The sequence below is a fragment of the Equus quagga genome, chromosome 14 (assembly GCF_021613505.1).
Source record: "Equus quagga isolate Etosha38 chromosome 14, UCLA_HA_Equagga_1.0, whole genome shotgun sequence".
Taxonomy (NCBI): Eukaryota; Metazoa; Chordata; class Mammalia; order Perissodactyla; family Equidae; genus Equus; species Equus quagga.
Window position 1 is genome coordinate 72,136,475 of NC_060280.1, and position 21,993 is coordinate 72,158,467.

At 37.1% G+C, this 21,993-nt stretch overlaps 1 protein-coding gene across 1 annotated transcript; it reads left to right on the forward strand.

Moving 5' to 3' along the window:
* The first annotated feature begins 11,283 nt into the window (after window positions 1-11,283).
* Window positions 11,284-12,219, forward strand: LOC124225121 (putative olfactory receptor 8G3). The gene has a single exon (XM_046637570.1). It carries the CDS (start codon window positions 11,284-11,286, stop codon window positions 12,217-12,219), a length of 936 nt encoding a protein of 311 aa, XP_046493526.1.
* Window positions 12,220-21,993: the final 9,774 nt, after the last annotated feature.

A 21,993-nucleotide genomic window follows, 5' to 3' on the forward strand; every position in this document is an offset into this window, starting at 1 on the left:
CTCCCATCAATTGTGTGGCTGGAGCACTGGTCTGGAGTGCCAGGTTGGAACAGAGTGCCTCTCTCCAGCTGTGCCTCTCCTCTAACTGGCCTCTCTCTCACTGTGCTGCTCTCCTGATGAATGTGGGGCTGGAGCCCTGGGTGGGAACAGAAAACCTCTCCTCAGCTGAGCTGCTGCTCTAACTGGCTCCTCTCTCACCATGACACTCTCCCAGTGAATGTGGGGCTGGAACACTGGATGGGAACAGAGCACCTCTCCCCTCATGAGCCACTCCTCTCAAAGACCCCCCTCTTGCTGTTCCATGCTTTCAGTGAACTTGGGGCTAGAGCAGGGGGCTGGAGCACCAGGTGGGAAGAGAGAACCTCTCCCCAACTGTGCCCCTCCTCTAGCCAGGGCTCTTCTCTGTCCAAAGAACTCCTGCCAAGCAGCTTCACCTTCTTCCAGAGGGTACAACCTCACCACCACCTTCAGGGGTATGGCTGCGTGGGTCTCCCAGAAGTCTTCTGTGTTGTGTGTGTGTCCTCTGTTGGTGTTTGAATTTCTTTTTGGTTGTATTTTAGAGAGGAGAGACCATGGTAAGAGCTAACTCCATCAGGATGCTGACATCACTCAGCACCATGTTATTAATAAATATTAACATGTAATTGACATTTGGGAAAGACGAAGTTTTTCATTTTATACACCAGTCTTTTCAGCAATAGATACAATTTCCAAACATTGGATTTCATCATCTGGGGTGGGTTGCTCTGACCTGAGGTTTCAAAGCACACCAGTGCATGCCAGTGAACAGACGTGACAAGAGCAATAATGACGATCACTCATGGCTTAGCCCCTGGCCCCACTCTGCCCCAGTGGCAGGTGGTACACACATCTTGAGGCTTCAGGACACAGAGTGATGCTGGCAACCCAGCCTCATACGCCTCCCCAGGCAGTGGCACTGGTCTTTCCAAAATTGGGAGCAGCATCCAAAATATGAATTTCCCATGCAGGGGTGGGGTACCCTCACCTAAGGTTTCAAAAGCACAATAGTGCACCCCTGTGACCAGAGGCTTCATGACCAGCAATAATAGTCAAAGCTTAGCCTCTGTGCCTACCCCAGCAGTGGCAGGTGGCACCTGTGATATGAGGATCCAGGAACCACAGTATAATCTGTGACCTAGCCCCCAGATGTGGCACCCCCAATATTGTCTCTACCAGCAGTGAGGGCTACATACAAGACCCTGGGCCCCCAGACATGACAGCTACACCTGTGAACCCAGGGCCCCTGACAGCAGTTCTGCCAGTACCCCAAATAACCTGGGAACAGCAGTGCAGGTGATACATGGGGCAGCAGGACCTCACCCCACAGAGAGTCTGTGGGGGAACATGAGAACCAGGCAACCTCAGAAGCAGCTGAACTACTCACAGCTGGGTGACCATGTTGGTGACATCTGAGACTGAAGCAACATTGTAAGCAGTAAAGCACCAGCAACCTCAGAGGCATGAGCAGCACAAGGAGGGCACTGATGATGCCTCTATCAGAGGCAGTGGAGGGTGGAAAGTACAGGTTCTCACATACAACCAGAAGCAGCTCAGAAACAAAGCCTTACCCAAATAAGAAAGGTGTTTACTAGCCAATTGCACCAGAAAAAGATCAACTCATTGAGTATCATGAAGAACTATAGTAACACAGTAGAACAGAAGGAAAATGACAACTCTCCAGAAGCCAAACTTGAAGTCACAGAAGATCTAACTGACACAATCTAACTGAAAGAGAACTCAAAATAGCTGTCACAAAGAAACTCAATGAGTTAAAAGAAAACTCAGAAAAAGTTCAATAAGCTAAGGAATAAACTTAATGAACAAAAGGAGTTCTTCACCAAAGAGATTGAAACTATAAAAACCCCACAAATTATGGAGATTCAGAGCACAATTAATCAGATAAAAAATAAAGTAGAATACATTAGAAATAGAATAGGCCATATAGAAGAGAGAATTAGTGAGCTCAAAAATAGAAATATAGAAATGATTCAGGTGGAAGAGGAGAGAGAAATAATAATTAAACAAAAAAACAGAAGAAAATCCATGAGAAATATCTGAATCATTTGGAAAACAGCATAAGGATAAGAGGTATTCCAGAAGGTTAAGAGAGGGACAAAGGAACAGAGAGCTTATTAAAAGAAATAAGAGCTGAGAATTTCCAAAACCTGGAAAAGGAACTGAAAATACAAGTATGAAGCTAATAAACTCCTAATTACCTGAATGCAAGAACTCCTTTTTCCAAGGCATATTATATTAAAACTTTCAAAAATCAATGAGGAAGAAAATATTAAGGATGACCAAAAAGAAGAAAATAGCTTACAAAGAAATCCCTATCAGGCTGTCAGAGTATTTCTCAGCAGAACCCTACAAGCTAGGAGAGAGTGAAATGATATACTTGAAATATTGAATAAGAAAAACTATCAGCCAAAAACACTATATTCAGTAAAGTTATCCTTCAGATATGAAGGAGAAATAAAAGCTTTCCTAGACAAGCAAAAGCTGAAGGAATTCATGGCTGCCAGAACTGCCCTAAAAGAAATATTGAAAGGAGCCCTCCTAGTTGAAACAAAAAGCCAAAGGTTGACAAAGCCTAGAGCCAGGAGATAAATAGACAGACAGACTCAGAAAATTGCAAGTATCATAATAGGTTAGTAAACACTTATTTATAACATAAAGGCTAAAGGGAAAAGAAGCATCAAAAGTAACTAAAAATACTTCAATTTGGTCACAAACTCACAACACAAAAAAGGATAATTTGAAGCAACACAAACAGAAAGGGAAGAGGAAAAGGCTGTAACCTACAAAGGCTAATGGAGATAAGATGTTATCAGCAGAAAAAGGATTATTTCATCTATGAGACCTTTATACAAACGTCATGGTAACCACAAAATAAAAAATTGAGCAGAGTCATAAATAATAAATAAAGAAAACAGAAAAACACCACAAAACCCACAAAACTGAAATGGCAGACAGAAATACAAGGAAAAAGAAACAAGGAAATATAGAACTAGAACACAGGAGATAAAATGGTAGTGTTAAGCCCTCATTTATCAATAATCACTCTCAATATAAACAGATTTATTTCACCAATCAAAAGACAAAGAGTAACTGGATGGATTACAAAACAAGACTCAAAAATATTCTGTCTCCAGGAGACTCATCTCAACTCGAAAGACAAACATAGGCTTAGAGTGAAGGGATGGAAGATGATACTCAAATCAAACGGGAACCAAAAGTAAATGAGTGTAGCCATATTTGTCACAAAATAGACTTCAAGTCATAAAAGATAAGAAAAACGATGGACATTATATAATGATAAAAGAGATGTTCCACCAAGAAGACATAACATTTATTAATATATATACACCTAATAAAGCACAAAATTATGTTAAACAATTATTACTAGACAAAAAGGGAGACATTAACAGCAAGACAATAATACTAGGGGACCTTAACATCCCACTTATGTAAATAGATCATCTAGATAGAAAGTCAACAAGGAATCAGTGGCCGTAAATGAAATACTAGACCAGATGCACTTTGTATATATGTAGAGAGAGAGAGAGAGAAAGAGAGAAAACATATTATCAAAAAGCAGCAGAATATGCATTCTTCTCAAGTGCACATGGAACTTTCTCAAAGATAGACCATATGTTGAGAAACAAATCAAGCCTCAATAAATTTAAGAAGATTAAAATCCTATCACGCATCTTTTTCAACCACTATGGTATGAAACTAGAAATCAACTAAAAGTGAAAAAAGGAAATTCACAAGTATGTGGAGATTAAACAGCATGCCACTAAGCAACCACTGGAATAATGATAAAATCAAAGGAGAAATCAAAAAATACCTGGAGACAAATGAAAATGGAAACACAGCTTACCAACTTTATGGGATGCAGCAAAAATTGTACTAAGAGTGAAGTTTATACTAATATAGGCTTACCTCAATAATCAAGAAAAATCTCAAATAATATAACACTATATCTAAAAGAGCTAGAAAAATAAGAATAAACAAAGATCAAAGTCAGGGGAAGGAAGGAAATAATAAAAATTAGGGCAGAAATAAATGAAATAGAAACTAAAGAACAATAAAAGGGATCATTGAAATTAAGAACTGATTCTTTGAAAAGATAAACAAAATTGAAAAACCCATAGTCAGACTTATTAAGTAAAAAAGATAAAAGACTCAAATAAAATCAGAAATGAAAGAGGAGCAATTACAACAAATACCCAGAAATACAAAGGATTAGCAGAAAGTACTATTAAAAGCTGTATGCCAACAAAATGGATAACCTGTAAGAAATGGATAAATTCTTAGAGTTATACAACTTTCCAAACCTGAATCAAGAAGAAATAGAGAATTTGAATACATCAATCACCAATAAGGAGATCAAAACTATAATCATAAACCTCCCAAAAAACGAAAGTCAAGGGCCAGACAGCTTCTTAGGTGAATTCTACCAACCATTCAAAGAAGACTTAATACCTATTCCTCACAAACTCTCCCCATAAACTGATGACAAAGGATGCCTCCTTACTCTTTTAAGAGGCCGACATTATACTGACACCAAAACCAGACAAGGACAACACAAAAAGGGAAAATTCCAGGTCAATATTACTGATGAAAATAGAACCAAAACACCTCAACAAAATAAGGGCAAATCAGATACAATACACTAAAAGGAACAGACAGCATGATCAAGTGGGATTTATATCAGGGATGCAGGGATGGTTTAACATCCACAAATCAATCAATATGATACACCACGGTATCAAAATGAAGAATAAAAATCACATGATCATCTCAATAGACAGAGAGAAAACATTTGGCAAGACCTAACATCCATTTATAATTAAAAAAACTCTCAATGTAAAGGGTATAGAAAAAAAGTATCTCAACATAATAAAGGCCATACATGACAAACCCGCAGCCAACATAATACACAATTTTGAAAAACGAGAAGACATTCCCCTGTGAACAGGAACAAGATAAGAATGTCCACTCTCACCACTCTTTTTCAACATAGTACTGGAAATTTTAGCCGGAGCAATTAGGCAAGGAAAAGAAATAAAAGTCATCCAAATTGGAAAGAAAGAAGTTAGACAGTCACTGTTTGCATATGACATGATTCTATATATAGAAGACCCAAAGTAATCTACCAAAAAACTATTAGAAATAATCAATGAATACAGTAAAGTTGCAGGGTACAAAATCAAGATATAGAAATCAGTTGCATTTCCATACATTATTAACAAACTAGCATAAAGACAAGCCAAGAATAGAATCCTATTTACAATTCTAATAAAAAGAATAAAATACCTAGGAATAAATTTAACCAAGGAAGCAAAAGACCTATACACTGAAAACTATATGAAAGAAATTAAAGAAGACATGAAGAAGTGGAAGGATATTCTATGTTCATGGATTGGAAAAATAAACATAGCTAAAATGTCCATATTACCTAAAATCATTCTACATACTTAATGGAATCCCAATAAGAATTCCAATGACATTCTTCACCAAAATAGAACAAAAGTTCCTAAAATTTACATGGAACAAAATATGACCCAGAATAATTAAAGCAATCCTGAGAAAAAAGAAAAAACCTGGAGTTATCACACTTGCTGACTGCAAAATATACTGCAAAGCTATAATAATCGAAACAGCATGGTACCAGCACAAAAACAGATGCACAGATCAATGAAACAGAGTGAAGAGCCCAGAAATAAAACCTCAAATCGATGGACAGTTAATCTTTGACAAAAGAGCCAAGAACATGCAGTGGAGAAAAGAAAGACTCTTCAATAAGTGATGCTGGGAAAACTGGAGAGCCACATGCAAAAGAATGAAAGTACACGATTATCTTACACCATACACAAAAATTAATTCAAAATCATTAAAGTCTTGAATGTGAGACCTGAAACCAATGAAACACATAGAAGAAAACATAGGCAGTACACTCCTGGACACTTGTCTTAGAAGTATCTTTTCAAATACAGTGTCTACCCAGGCAAGAGAAACAAAAGAAAAAATAAACAAATGGGACTACATCAGACTATAAAGTTTATGCACAGCAAAGGAAATCATCAACAAAACGGAAAGACAGCCCACCAACTTGGAGAAAATATTTACCAAACTTATATCCAACAAGGGGGTAATTTCCAAAATATGTTAAAAACTCATACAATGCAGCAACAAAAAAATGAACAATGCAATCAAAATATGGGCAGAGGATATAAACAGAATTTTCCCCAAAGAAGATATAAAGATGGACAACAGGCACATGAAAAGATGTTCAACATTACTAACAATTGGGGAAATGCAAATCAAGACTACAATGAGATATCACCTCACACCCGTCAGACTGGCTCTAATTAAGAAGACAAGAAATAGCAAAGAAGAAATGGGAACCATTACACATTAATGGTTGGCATGAAATCTAGTGCAACCACTATGGAAAGCAGTATGGAATTTTTTCAAAAATTAACAATAGAAATGCCATATGATCCTGCTATTCCACTGCTGAGTATTTATCCAAAGAAAATGGAATCAATAATTCAAAATGATATATGTATCCCTATGTTCATTGCAACATTATTTACAATAGCCAAGGCACAAAAGCAACACATGTGCCCATCAATGGATGAATGGACAAATAAGATGCACTATATATATTCAATGGAATATTACTCAGCCATAAAAAAGACCAAATCATGCCATTTACAATTACATGCATGGACCTTGTGGATATTATGCTAAGCGAAATATGTCAGATAGAGAAAGACAAATACTGTATGTTTCACACATATGTTGAAGCTAAACAAACAAACATGTGGATATGGAGGATAGATTGGTGGTTACCAGGGGGAATGGGGCTGGAGGGAGAGCAAAAGTTGTAAAGGGGCACATGTGTTTGATGAAAGATAAAAACTAGACTATTGGTGATGAACACGATGCAGTCTACACGAAATTGAAATATAATAATGTACATCTGAAATTACACAATTTTTAAGCCAATATGACCTCAATAAAATAAATTTCAAGGGTCCGACCCGATGGTGCAGCGTTTAGTTTTGCATGTTCAGCTTTAGCAGCCCGGGGTTCGCCAGTTCGGATCCCAGGTGGGAACATGGTACTTTTTGGCAGGCCATGCTGTGGCAGGCATCCCACATATAAAGTAGAAGAAGATGGGCACCGATGTTAGTTCAGAGCCAGTCTTTCTCAGCAAAAAGAGGAGGATTGGCAGCACATATTAGCTCAGGGCTAATCTTCCTGAAAAATAAAATAAAATAAAATAATTTTCAAAAATTTAACTGTCTTGCATTGTAACATATTTCTTGTTCTAATTTATGACAATTATTTATGAGCAACATTTTCCTTAGGGTTTATGAATAATTGTCTTTTGTTTTAGCCCTTATCACAGCAATTTATAAAAATATCTCAGCAAGAAAGATTAGAGTCCCATATCAAACAATAATTCAAAGCGTTTCAAAGTATATTTGGTTAAGAAATTTTATCATAATGGTTGTCAAAAATAATATGACATTTAATGAATATTTTGAATAAGAACATTAAATACAATTTACTTTCCAAAAGATAATTTAATATTTATATAGAACTAAACTAATCTTTATAACACATGTATTTCTATTGTTCATCATCATCACACTTTTAATTTTAAAAGAAAGTAAAATCATCATCTGTCTCTGTCAGGCTCATTAGGAATTCCTTATGCGTTTATGGCAATATCTAGAAGATGCTTTCATTCAAATTACACAAAGATTATTTTCCTTGATTTTCTACTTTTTCCCTGTGGGAAATAACTTTAGAAAACCTCTTTAGTGTGTGTCTTAAATTATGAAATTATGCACTTCTCAATGGCTTGGCATGCAATCCTCTCGAGCGCTAATACTATCTCTCACATCCTTTTTTCTAATACATAATCTAGCAAGAACAATGAATCACACCTACATGACACTATTTTATACTTGAGAACCAATGGGGAAAAGGGAAATTCTAATTACTTCTTTTCCCACGAGTTGCTACTTGTGGGATTAGAGTCTAGTGGGAGGTCATTATAATTGTTTGTTCCTAAACAGACTGTTAGCATTTATCCTCAGAGTATAAAATCATCCCATCAATATACCTTTGCAGAGGACCACATGGCCTTGAGCATTGGCTTCATCAGAGATCAAGACCAGTGACTCAAAATAATTGCCAAAGGAGACTCAGTCTATGACCCCCTTAGGATGAAGGAGTTTTGCAAGGTTAGTACTCGGAAGTATGCACCAGCATTATCAGGTCATTTTTTCCTCCACAGCAATGGAGAAGAAAATTACACAGTGCTGAATTCTCTGGCAAGAAGGACTATGTCTGAATCACAGTCCTCGACTTGTAAAATCTTTGTCTCCTGTTCTAGCTCTACATATGCTCTATGTTCTACATAGAGAAGTACATACCTATTTACCAATTCCCACCTGTCCTCATTCTAATATTCGTGGTCTCTGGTGAGCACAGAATCCCTTATTGTCTCCCTGTCCCCTGAAGTATAAAATATGGCAAACATTTTTTGTTTACTCCTTTCAACTCAGGCAGTCTGATATCTCTGTTCACTTATATTGGGTCTACGTTAACTTATGTCTAAACTTCCTTCAATGGTTTTATTAAAAACATATTTATTGAGGCTCACTATATGCAAGGTTGTGTGCCAAACACTGTATTGAGTTTACAGTCTAGTAGAGAAGAAAAATAAATAAATAACTCATAATGATTAATATAGAATTAAGTAAGTGCTTAATGTAAATATAAAAAAAAATGTATTCATGGGCACATGGAAAATGGTCTGGGGCTCTCACTATTAAAGTGTTCAACTAAAACATCCTAACTTTTAAATAGATTTCATAGGATAAAGGGAACAGAAGAGAAAAGCTAAGGGAAAATGAAGAGTCAAAACTGAGTCTACCAAATACTCATTTTTGAATAGCTAAATCATATGATACCTGTTGGGATGTAAAGAAAGAAAACTTTTGTCTTTTTTGCCAGATAATTTTTGAATGATGAAGAGACTGGTTTGAACTTTATTTGGATACCATGAAAATATCAATGATTCTAAGAGCTTAACGTTAAGTAAAGAAAGTTCTAAATCTCTGAATTATTGTGTTTATTCATGGAAAGGAACAATAATAAGATATGCTACGGAAAAAATTAAAACACTTGTTGCCATTATGGGAATGAAAATCTTGGTCAAATGAAAGGTATAACAGAGAGAAACTCAATAGATTACAGTTAAAACAACATTGACATTTATTAACTTCTTACCAAGAGCCGGGAAATAGTAAGCACCTTGCAGGCATCCTTTAACTTATTTTTTACAAGACAGAATTCGGCATTTCAGTTTTTCAGAGGATTGGAGCAAGTATGGGGTTACAATTTGAATCCATGACTATATGCTTAATATCAGGAACTATTAGAATTATACACACATTGGAACTAAAAGAGATATTAAACATGACAGTACAGCCACCTTTCTAGGGATTGCATCCTTGAACAATATTTGGTAAGTGGCTATTCAGGCTGTATTCTAACACCTCTGGGTGTAAGATCATGGTATATGTGACTGTTGGAATGTTCTTCTTTAATGTAAATTAATATATTTCTCCCTATAGTTTTAAACAGTTAATTTACTTCACTCTCTCAGAGACATACAGTGAGTTCAACACTTCTTAAGTATAGCTATATGTTTAACATTTGGTAATAACTGTCATGTACCACATGAATTTTTGCTTTGCTTGTTAAATATCTTGAGTTATATCAGCCATTCTTTAAAACATAAGACTTCTAGATACTTTTTTCTTAATTGTCAAGTTTTCTTATATCACATAAATTATTGTACTCCAAATTTAAAACATTAACCCAACTATTGCTTGAATGTTAACTAACAATATCAGTTTCCATTTTCTAGAATCTACTTGTTTTTTGTCAAATATGAGCAAAATATATGTGGTCTTTTAAAAAGATCACATTGTTGACCAATAATGAATTTAAACTAAGATTTCTAATTGTATTTTGTATGTGCTCTGCTAATACATGTCTCCACCACCTTTAAAGATTGGTACCTGAGCTAACAACTGTTGCCAATCTTTATTTTTTTTTCGTCCTTCTCCCCAAAGGCCCCCAGGACATAGTTTTATATTCTAGCTGTGAGTGCCTCTGGTTGTGCCAAATGGGATGCCACCTCAGCATGTCTGATAAGTGGTGCCATGTCGGCACCCAGGGTCTGAACCTGCGAAACCCTGGGCCGCCGAAGTGAAGCATGCGAACTTAACCACTTGGCCATGGGGCTGGCCCTTCCACCACCTTTAAATGCTAGATAGAGATAAGAAGGCACCTACTGTTTTTATTCCAAAATATTTCTTGTATTTTTGGAATAAAAGTAGTTTTCTGACCTCCACCACTATAACTGTGAATCCAATTAAAGTAAACCATTCAGACTCTATTGCTTGTCTGGCCAAAGTGGTGGGATACATGACCTAAATTTAAGCCATTGTATTACTCCCCTGGGATTATCCAAATTAGAAACAAAGGAAGACAGCTTCGTACTCTTGGGTAAGTTGTTGTGACATATAACAACTTGTAAAGTTCAGGCCTTGTGAAGGAACCCAGTAGATACAGAATAGCAGAACTTCAAGTAGAATGATACTGGTAGTTGCACAGTGTTTCAGGTATTTCGAGTTGGAATTCTAGTGAGGAAAATGGTTCAGACCAAAATACTTTTTGTTAATCCTATGTCTATTAATTTTAGAAAGCATTTGCTACACTTTCCTCTTCTGAGTCAAATGAAATTCAATCATTATCTCATTTGATATACAGGACATTAATATACACATGTACAATATGGAAATAAAAAAAGTGTCTCCAGAAATAACAGTAGTAACTTTCCTATTAGCTCAAAACTCCAAAAGTTTGTGTTTTCTCTTAAAAATTATAAGTATCTTAGTTGTAAGTTTCTGAACGTATGATTCTTCCTCCAGTCAACTAGAATGATTGCCCTAGAGTAGAGAAAAAGACTCAAGAGATACTTGCATTATGAACCTTTTCTGATGAGGGATAAAATAATGATTTCCACATTACTCTCTGTCTCTCTTTGACATACACGTTCACATGTGAACACGCTCAAACACCTCACGACACACACACACACACACACACTTCAATGGAATAATTTTCGCTTTTTTAAACTTAGAATCCACTGAGAGGATAATGGACCATGAAAATCATTCCACAGTAACTGAGTTCATCCTCGCCGGGCTAACACATCATGCTGAACTCCAAGTACCACTCTTCCTCCTCTTCCTAGGAATCTATGTAGTCACAGTGGTGGGGAACCTGGGCGTGATCACACTGATAAGCCTCAGTTCTCACCTGCACACCCCCATGTACTATTTCCTCAGCAGCTTGTCTTTCATAGATTTTTGCCAGTCCTCTGTCATTACCCCCAAAATGCTGGTGAACTTTGTGACGGAGAAGAACACCAGTTCCTACCCTGAATGCATGACGCAGCTCTATTTCTTCATCATTTTTGCTATTGCAGAGTGTCACATGCTGGCTGTAATGGCATATGACCGCTATGTTGCCATCTGTAACCCCTTGCTTTACAATGTCATCATATCGTATCACATCTGCTTCTGGCTCACAGTGGGAGTTTATATTTTGAGCATTATTGGATCTACAATCCATACAGGCTTTATGTTGAGACTCCTTTTCTGCAAGACCAATGTGGTTAACCATTATTTCTGTGATCTCTTTCCACTTTTGGAACTATCCTGTTCCAGCATCTACGTCAATGAATTATTGGTTCTGGGCTTGAGTGCATTTAACATCCTGATTCCTGCCTTAACTATCCTTGCCTCCTACATCTTCATCCTCTCCAGCATACTCCACATCCACTCCACTGAGGGAAGGTCCAAAGCCTTCAGCACCTGCAGTTCCCATATCTCGGCGGTTGCTGTTTTCTTTGGCTCCCTTGCATTCATGTACCTGCAGCCTTCATCTGTGAGCTCCATGCATCAAGGGAAAGTGTCCTCTGTGTTTTACACCATCATTGTGCCCATGCTGAACCCTCTAATATACAGCCTGCGCAATAAGGATGTCAAATTTGCCCTTAAGAAAATTCTGGACAGTAGAACATGTTCATGATAGAATCAAGGTCATATCAGAAAAAGACCTTTGGTTTGCTGAAATATACAATTTTTTAGTTTTTTTGTGCAACTTTTTAGAAATTCAGTGACACTTTCCTATGTCACACATCTCTAAAATTCCTCTCCAGACCACTTCCTTTGAACTTTTATTACAATTACTACACTTGGAGAAACAAACACTGAGAATAAAATCAAAGACTCTTGAACATTAAAGGAGCCCTAGTTTTATTTTTAAAGAATAATGCAAATAGCAATAAGAACAACGATGATGCTGTTGATGATAAAGATGATAGGCACAATATATATTACTGATATTTTATAAATTATGATGCACTTTGCCAAGAATTATAAACGAGTCACTTTATTTCATATGTAAAGTGCTCCTTCCAGGCAAGCCCTAGTATTATTCCATTTTTTAAACATGAAGTAATTGAAGTTTTACTTAGTTTGAGTAAATGTCCAGGGTCCCAAACATAATAAGCAAGTAAGCCTAAAAAGTTTGGCTCCTGAACTCATGATTTTACTTAAAATGGTATTTCAGCCCCAGGTAATAGTGAAGAGTTCTAAGGACTACCTGAGAGCTCACCTCTACACATCATCCATCTCCAGTTATCTGTATGACTGTGTTGCTGTCCTCTGGATGTCTTCCATGTTATTTCAACTTTATTTCACTGTATATAACGGAAATCATCAAAATCTTTCAAATGTGATAATCAAAACAAATGAAAAAAACTAGAGATTCATTAACTCTCATTATAGAGACTGAAGTTATTATGCTTGATAGCAACAATTTGTATACATTCACCCCAAACAATACTCTATTATCTTTATACCAGTAATGCCATGGCTATTTATGAGGCAACTGCTCATGGAAGTAAAAAATTCTGATAAGTTTTATCATTTTCATGCTATTTTGACTCATAATTTATAAACAATTGTCATTTCATGTCAATTTTATCTTTAAAACATCTCTTCAGTTATCTCATTTTTTACTTTCTGCTTTTGGGCATTTAACATCTTCTATATGTGAAATTTCATGATATGCTTAGTATTCACTTGCCTTCTTCTCTCCCCAGTTCAAACCATCCTATTCATTATTGTCTGATCAATATTCTTTGGATGGTTTTCTGTATTATTCACCTGCAAAGTAACTTGCAGTGTTTTCTATAGTTTACAAATATAGGCCAAAAAATATATAAAATGTTTTTACTTTACCTTACCATCCTTATATTCTATTATCCATCCATTTATTGCATTATGATATCCATCTCTAAGAGCTCTAAAATTTATTATTTAACTTAATGTTCATCAGTCATATAAAGTCGAAGAAAATGGCCACAATTACAACTTGTGTCTTAGATAGGATTCTTTGTCTATTACTCTATTACCTCGTCTATTACAATCAATAGATAGTCATATATTCAAATAAAACAGATGATAAACCAAAAAAGTGCTGAAATTACTGGAGTTTGACCTTTGAATTACTGGAACTTGACCTCATATAGAAAATATAGTGTAATTGAAAGGCAATTTGGTCTCATCAAGGAATCGGAGAAAAGTTTGTGCAGACCCAGAAAAACATGCCATATTTAAAGTAATATGATCAAGCTACAAGGATAGAAAAGTAGGCAAAGATGGTTTATTAATCGCCTCTCGGTCACTATATGACATCACTCCTTATTTTACTGAGGGTAGCTGCTAAAAAATTTTATTGTTATTTTTTGGTAAAGTGACACAATGAATTTTGCATGCTAGCAATATCATACTTAAGTTGGTGTGAGAGATGGGTGAAAAAAATGAGGTTGAATTCAAGGATACCAGTCAACACCCATTTTATTATTCTAGGCAAGATATTGCATGTCATTGACAGTGGTGCTAGAAAATAATGAGACGTTCAAGAGAGTTTTGAAAAGTTTTATTGTTCAGATGTGGCTGAATAGAAGTGAACTGAAGGTACGGGAAAGCATGAAGATGAATACAAGTTTATTGCTTGGCTTATGAAATAAAGGATAGGCAGTGGTTTAACTCTCAAGATGGAGCTCACTAACTTTAGGTGGGAATTCACAGTAAAGTAATTATATAATATGTCTCAGTATAATTCAATCTCTCTCTTTCTCTCTCCATATATTCTCTCCTGAGTCAGAACATGTATCCTGAAAGAATTGAAAGAATGGCTTCAATGTGTCTCTGCATAATTTCCTTTATTGTATAATCATCTATGGAAAGGACTTGTTAAATTCTTCCTATTTACAACCTTAGCCAAGATCCAACTCTCATGCTTACTCTTTCTATTCAGCACACTGAAGTAACAGTCAGTCATAGTCTGCTCAGCTAGGGGGTGCCATTTCATATGCATGATATTCCTCAATAAACATGCTATAATTCTGTAGCCACTACAATTCCAAAGCTAAAAAGAGCCTTCCTGATGAACGCGCTTGGGAGAAGATGCTGAGATCTGCAATAATTATACTAGAAGGGATTCAAAACAAGAGACTCTCTGACACCTTGTTTCTCAGAGTGGTCCTTAGAGATGCAGAATTGGCAAAATCTGAGAGTTTGATAAAAATTCATAATCTCAAGCATATATGCCACTCCCATCTGGCTTGCAGTTTCTGCTGAAAAATCTGCTGATAATCTTACGGGGCTTCCCTTGTACATAATAAATTGTTTTTCTCTTACTGCTTTTAAAATTATTTTCTCGTCTTTAATTTTTGACACTTTAATTATAATGTGTCTTGGTGTGGGTTTCTTTAGATTCATCTTATTTGGAACTCTCTGGGTTTCCCATATCTGGATGTCTGTTTCTTTCTCTAGGTTAGGGAATTTTTTGCCATTATTTTTTCAAATAAGTTTTCTGCCCATTTCTTTCTTTTATTTTTTTGAGGAAGATTAGCCCTGAGCTAACTACTGCCAATCCTCCTACTTTTGCTGAGGAAGACTGGCCCTGAGCTGACATCCATGCCCATCTTCCTTTGCTTTATATGTGGGATGCCTACCACAGCATGGCTTTTGCCAAGTCGTGCCATGTCCACATCCGGGATCTGAACCGGCGAACCTGGGGCCGCCGAGAAGCGGAACATGCGAACTTAACTGCTGTGCCACTGGGCTGGCCCCTGCCCCTTTCTCTTTCTCTTCTCCTCTAGGACCCCTGTAATGTGATTATTGGTCAGCTTGATGTTGCCCTACAAATCTCTTAAGTTATCTTCAATCTTTTTCATTCTTTTTCCTTTTTGCTGCTCTCAGTGAGTGAGTTCCTCTGTCCTCTCTTTGAGTTTTCTGATTCCCTCTTCTGCTTGTCTATTCTTCTGGTTGACTACTCTAGCGTACTTTTCAGTCCAAGTATTATATCCTTTAGCACTGTGGTTCCTATTTGGTACTTTCTTATATTTTCATCTATTTGTTGAAATGCTCACTTTGTTCATCCATTCTTCTCCCCAGCTCAGTGATCATCTCTATCACTGCTATTTTGAAATTTTTATCAGGTAAATTACTTATCTCCATTTTATCAGGATTTATTGTTGAGGTTTTATATTTTTCCCTTTTGTTTGGAGCACATTCTTCCTTTTTTCCTTATTCCTTGACTCTTTATGCTAGTTTCTATGCATTAAAACAACCACTACCTCTCCAAGTCTTAATGGAGTGGCCTGTGTAGAAGATTAATCTTATCATAACACCCTGATCTAGCTTTTGGTGCTCTCTCAACCTTTTCGATTGTCGCGGCAGCCTACTTTGTTTTAAGCTGCTCCCGGTAGTTGAAGCTGTGCCAAGATCTGTCAGTTTCCCAAAGAGGGGGAGCTGTGTCATGACCTAGATTCAAGCTTCCTGGGAGCAATAATGTCCCTGCTTTCTGGGGTAGTAGGCCTGGGTGAAGGGATTTGGGACAGGCTTAGCAACACAATTCCAGGTGCAATGATACTGGTAGCTTCCCAGTCCTTCAGCTATTTTGAGACAGGATTCTAGTAAGAAAAATAGCTCCAAGCAATATTTCACAGACTTTTCCAACTTTTTACAGACTTGTATATCCTATGTTTGTCAATTATAGAAAGCCTACAATGGCTGGGAAGATGGCAGTGTAGGAGAACTCTGAACTCACCTCCTCCCATGGACACAACAAATTTAAAACTACCTGTGGAACAAGTACCTCTGACAGAGAACTGGAAACTGGGTAAAAAAAAAACACACACACACACAACAAGGGAAAACACTGACAAGATTGGAAGTGGCAGAAATAGCTTTCTACTGAGGAACAAAACACATTCCAGCTTCAGTGCTTCACAGCCATGAGCAATCTTAAGGTACAAAGCTTTTCCAGGAGAAGTAGGGGATTTGAGTGGGAGAGCTATGCCACTATAAGCGGTCTTTGAATTTGGCACAATTGAGTCAAGCACCATAATTCCTGGCTTTGATGGCTATTAAAATCAAGAGAAAATACCCAAAGAAAAGCTGTCTAACATAAGGGAAAGAAAAGCCTGCTCTTAAAGGGCCCACTCACAGACTTACCCATTCCAGAAACCAACAAAAAATCAACAGAAAGAAAGATGCGCAATCCTTTGGTAAAGGAGACTTACTTGATATGCTCTGGTCACATCTCAGACAGACAGGGAGCAGCTGGACCCACCTCCCCAGCTACTGAGACACTGATGGCAGGCATTCTTGTGACCCAGCACAGGCATACTGACCCAGATGTTTGCAAATGTCATTGGATTTCATCTTCTGACCTATCAGTGCAGGGTTTTGGTTTTATCCAACACAACCATGGTAGGCAGCCCACCCTAGGGATTGGCCTTGCCTACCAGCAAGCCGTTCAGGAACTTGTAGGCCCCTGTAGAGGGGGTGTGTGGGACCTCTGCAACAGGAGAGTGGGTCTACCTTGGTAGGTCAGGGTATGTGTGAGGGGTGGGCTTGCATTTGTGAGGTATGTAGGACCTCTGCAGCTGGACAAGTTGATCTGCCTTGGTGAGGTGGGGTATGCACACAGGGCAGGACTGTGTTTGCAGGCAGTGTGGGCCCGAGGCGTGTGGGGTTTCTCAGCTGCTGCAGAGTTGTACCACTGGCTTTCTCAAACAGCTAGGCAGGATATCTGCCTCACCTTCCAATGCCTCCAAGCCATGCATGCTGCCACACTGGTAGCTGGAACCACACATCTGCACTCCCTAGAGAGCTGACAACAGCCTGGCAGGCCAGAAGCCTACAACAATTGTGAGTCCCTGAGCCTAGCAACAAGCCACGCTGGAGGTCTCACTCATTTAACAGCAAAATAGCAGTAAGTGTGTGCTATTAGACCTTGCAGTCACCTATGCTGGTGCTCACTCTGCCCAATAATGTGACTAAAGTGACTGTAGCAGCCACATGCAGCTATGCCTTACAACTAGCTAGCACAGGGGCCAGCCCACTTATCCATACACCTGCAGCAAGAGAAACTCCACCACAACAGAAGGACACACATAGGGGACACTCCGGGAACATTTGGAACTGGTGACAAGAGTGAAGCACATTGCTAGTTCCCCCCAAGGCGTCTCCTACAGAAGGCCACTTCTGCAAGGTCAGGAGACACAGCTGATCTACCTAATACATAGTTATAAGCACAGAGAAGTAGGCAAAATGAGGAGACAACGGAAACTGTTTCAAATATGGGAACAGAACAAATCTTCAGAAAAAAGAACTAAATGAAACAGAGATAAACAATCTACCTAATGAAGAGTACAAACTAATAGTCATAAGGACGCTTACTGATCTTTGGAGAAGAATAAATGAACACAGTAAAGACTTCAACAAAGAACAAGAAAATAAAGAAAAGAACCAATCAGAACTGAGGAATACAATAATGGAAATGAAAAATTCACTAAAGGGAATCAATAGCAGAGTAGATGACACAAATGAAAGGATCAGGAAGCTGAATTAAAGACTGGAGGAAATCACTCAAGCTGAACAGAAAAAAGAAAAAAGAACTAACAAGGACAAGGACAGCATAAGGGACCTCTGGGATAACACCAAGCACACCAGCATCTGTATTATAGGTGTCCCAGAAGTAGAAGAGAGAGACAAAGGGTCAGAGAACTTACTAAATGAACTAATAGCTGAAAACTTCCCTAACCTAAGGGGGGAAACAGATATCCATGTACAGGTATCAAAGAGAGCACAAAACAAGATGAACCCCAAGAGGCTCACACCAGGACACATTATAATTAAAGTGGTAAGAATTAAAGACAAAGAAAGAATCCTAAAAGCTGCAAGAGAAAGGCAACAAGTTACATACAAAGGAAACCCCATAAGGCTATCAGCTGACTTCTCAGTAGAAACTTCACAGGATAGGAGGAAGTGACATGATATCTTCTAAGTGCTAAAAGGAAAAAATCTACAACCAAGGACATTCTACCTGGCAAGGTTACTATTCAGAATGGAAGGAGAGATAAAGAGTTTTCCAAACCAGAAAAAACTAAAGGAGTACATCACCACTAAACTGGCCTTATGAGAAATGTTAAAGGAACTTATTTAAGTAGAAAACAAAAAGCCCCACATAAGAATAAGAAAATTACCAAGTAAAAAGTATCATTGGTAAAGGCAAATAGACAGGAAAGGTACAGATCAATCAACAATAAAGCAGTATGAAGATCAAAAGACAAAGATAGTAAAATTATCTATATCTATGATAAAAGATTAAGGGATATATAAAAATAAAAGAGGAAAAAACACATCAAAAATGTAAAATATCAGCAGAGAGTAAAAGTGGAATAAGAGGTCAAAATTAAGAGACCAAGAACTTATATAGATTTCTATATGAACCTCATGGTAACCACAACCAAAAACCTACAATAAATACACAAAAAATAAAGAGAAAGAAACCAAAACATAATACTAATGAAGGCCATCAAACTACAAGGAAACAGTGCAAGAGAAGACAATAACAGAGAAGAATTAGAAACACACCAGAAAAAAATAACAAAATGGCAAAAAGTACATACTTCTTGATAGTTACTTTAAATAGAAATGGACTAAATGCTCTATTGAAAGACATAGGGTAGCTGAATGAATAATTTTTTTAAAAGACCAATATATATGCTGCGTATAGGACACATAAGTCAGACCTAAAGACGCACACAAATTGACAGTGAAGGAATGGAGAGAGATACTCGATGCAAGTGGCAATGAAAAGAAAGCTGAGGTAACAATACTTCTATCAAACAAAATAGATTTTAAAACAAAAACTGTCACAGGAGACACAGAGGGAACTACATAACGTTAAAGGGAACAATCTAACAAAAAAACATAACAAGTGTAAATATATATGCACTCAACATATGAGCACCTAAATATAAAAAGCAACTATTAACAGGCAGAAAAGGAGAAATAGACAATGACACAAGAATTGTAGGGAACTTTAACAATCCATTTACATCAATGAATAGATCATCCAAACAGAAGAACATGAAGGAAACAGTGGACTTGACTGGCACATTAGACCAGATAGACTTAGTGGATATTTATAGAACATTCCATCCCAAAACTGCAGAATATACATTCTTTTTTTTTTTTTTTGAGGAAGATTACCTTCGAGCTAACTTCTGCCAGTCCTCCTCTTTTTGCTGAGGAAGCCTGGCCCTGAGCTAACATCGTGCCCATCTTCCTCTACTTTATATGTGGGATGCCTACCACAGCATGGTGTGCCAAGTGGTGCCATGCCCACACCCGGGATCCGAACCTGCGAACCCTGGGCCACTGAGAAGCGGAACGTGCGAACTTAACCTCTGCGCCACCGGGCCGGCCCCCAAAAACTGCAGAATATACATTCTTTTCAAATGCCCACGGGACGTTCTCCAGGAGAGATCACATATTAGGTCACAAAAGAAGTCTCAAAAATTTTAGAAGTTTGAAATAACACTAAGCATCTTTGCTTACCACAACAGTATGAAACTAGATATCAGCTACCAGAAGAAAACTGGAAAAGCCACAAATAAACAATACTGAACAACTACTGGGTCAATGAATAAATCAAAGGAGAAATAAAAAAAAAAACTAGAAATGAAAATGAATATATGATATGCCAAAATTTATGGGATACAACAATAGCAGTACTAAGAGGGAAGTTGCAGCAATACAAGCTTACCTCGAGAAACAAGAAAAATCTCAAATAAACATTCTAACAACAGTACACCTCAGTAGAAGGAAGGAAATAATAAAAATCAGTATGGAAATAAATGAAGTAGAGAATAAAAAAATTGAAAAAAATCAATGAACTAAGAACTGGTTCTTTGAAAAGATAAACAATATTGGCAAACCTTTATCTAGACTCAACAAGAAAAAAAGAGAAGGCTCAAATCAGTGAAATCAGAAATGAAACAGGAGTAATTACAATACTACAAATGAAAAAATAATGGTCTTTATTTGCAGATGATATGATCACTATGTGGAAAATCCTATGGAATCTACCAAGAAGTTACTAAAAATAAAAAGCATATTTATCAAGATTTCAGTTGCTATATGTATATAACAACTATACCATAAAGCGTGCATGTAGGGGGGAATTGGGCTAGAATATTTTCATATTTCTGTACTTTATGTGAAATAGTACATGATAAACCATAAGATGATTGTGATTGTTTAAGGATGTATATCATACTGTCAATATTAAGGGCAAAAATTTGCTCATGTCCTTTTGAAGTCAGTTCCCAAACACTCCCAGCCCAGGTAACAATGAATCTGCTGTCTGTGTCTAGATATTTGTTTTGCCTTTTCCACACTTTTATACAAATGAGATCTACAATGTAAACTCCTTAGTGTCTGGATTCTTTCACTTAGCATAATGTCTTTGACATTTATCTATGTTTTGGTGTATATTTGAAGTGCCTTTTTTATCATTGAGAAGTATGCCATCTCACAGATATAATGCAATTTGTTTATATATTCACTTGTTGCTGAATATTTTAGTTATTTCTAGTTTTTTTACTATGCTGAGTAAAACTGGCATGCACATTTATGTACAGGTCTTTGTGTAGACATGTTTTTTCATATTTGGGAGTGTAAATAATATAGAAGTGACATTGTTGTGTCTTATGTAAATGTACATTTAACTTCATAAGAAGCAGCCTATTTTCCGAAGTGGTCATGCCATTTTACATTCCCACTAACAATGTATGAGATTTCCATTTGCATGCTAACAGGTGGAATTATTTATCTAAATTGTTTAACATAACACATTGCATAATGTAGGTGCTCATAAGTGATAGTGTGGTTTATGATAATACCAAATTTTAACTTATGTGTATAATAAATCATTTTATAACCTCTGTTATTTGTAAGGCTAAAAAAAATGTCTCTGTCTCTCTCCTCTCTATCTCTTTCTCTCTGTCACTCTGTATATATTTTTTTCTCTCCTGAACTAGTTCATATACCAAGACAGAATTGAAACAATGGCCTCTAAGAATCTTAATAATTTTCATTATTGTATCATCATTTATGGAATGGCCTGTTTATATCCTTCCCATTTGTGCCCTTAACCAATCTCCAACTCTCTTTCTCACTTCTTTTATTCAGCACAATGAGGGAACATTCAATCCTAGTCTGCTCACCTGTAAGGTAGCGTTCCAGACACATAATATTCTCCTAGAGTCATCTAGAATCCTACAGCTGCTGCAATTCCATAGCTAAAGGAAACTTTCTGATGTCTGCACATGGGGGACCTTGCTTTAATCTGAAAGAATATAGTGGAAGGGATTCAAAGCAAGAGATCATCTACAACCTTGTTTCTCAAAGTGGTTTATATAGCAGCAACATG

Bases quoted from the DNA above. Each gene is read 5' to 3' on its own strand.
- LOC124225121 (XM_046637570.1), top strand. From the start codon at position 11,284: ATGGACCATGAAAATCATTCCACAGTAACTGAGTTCATCCTCGCCGGG.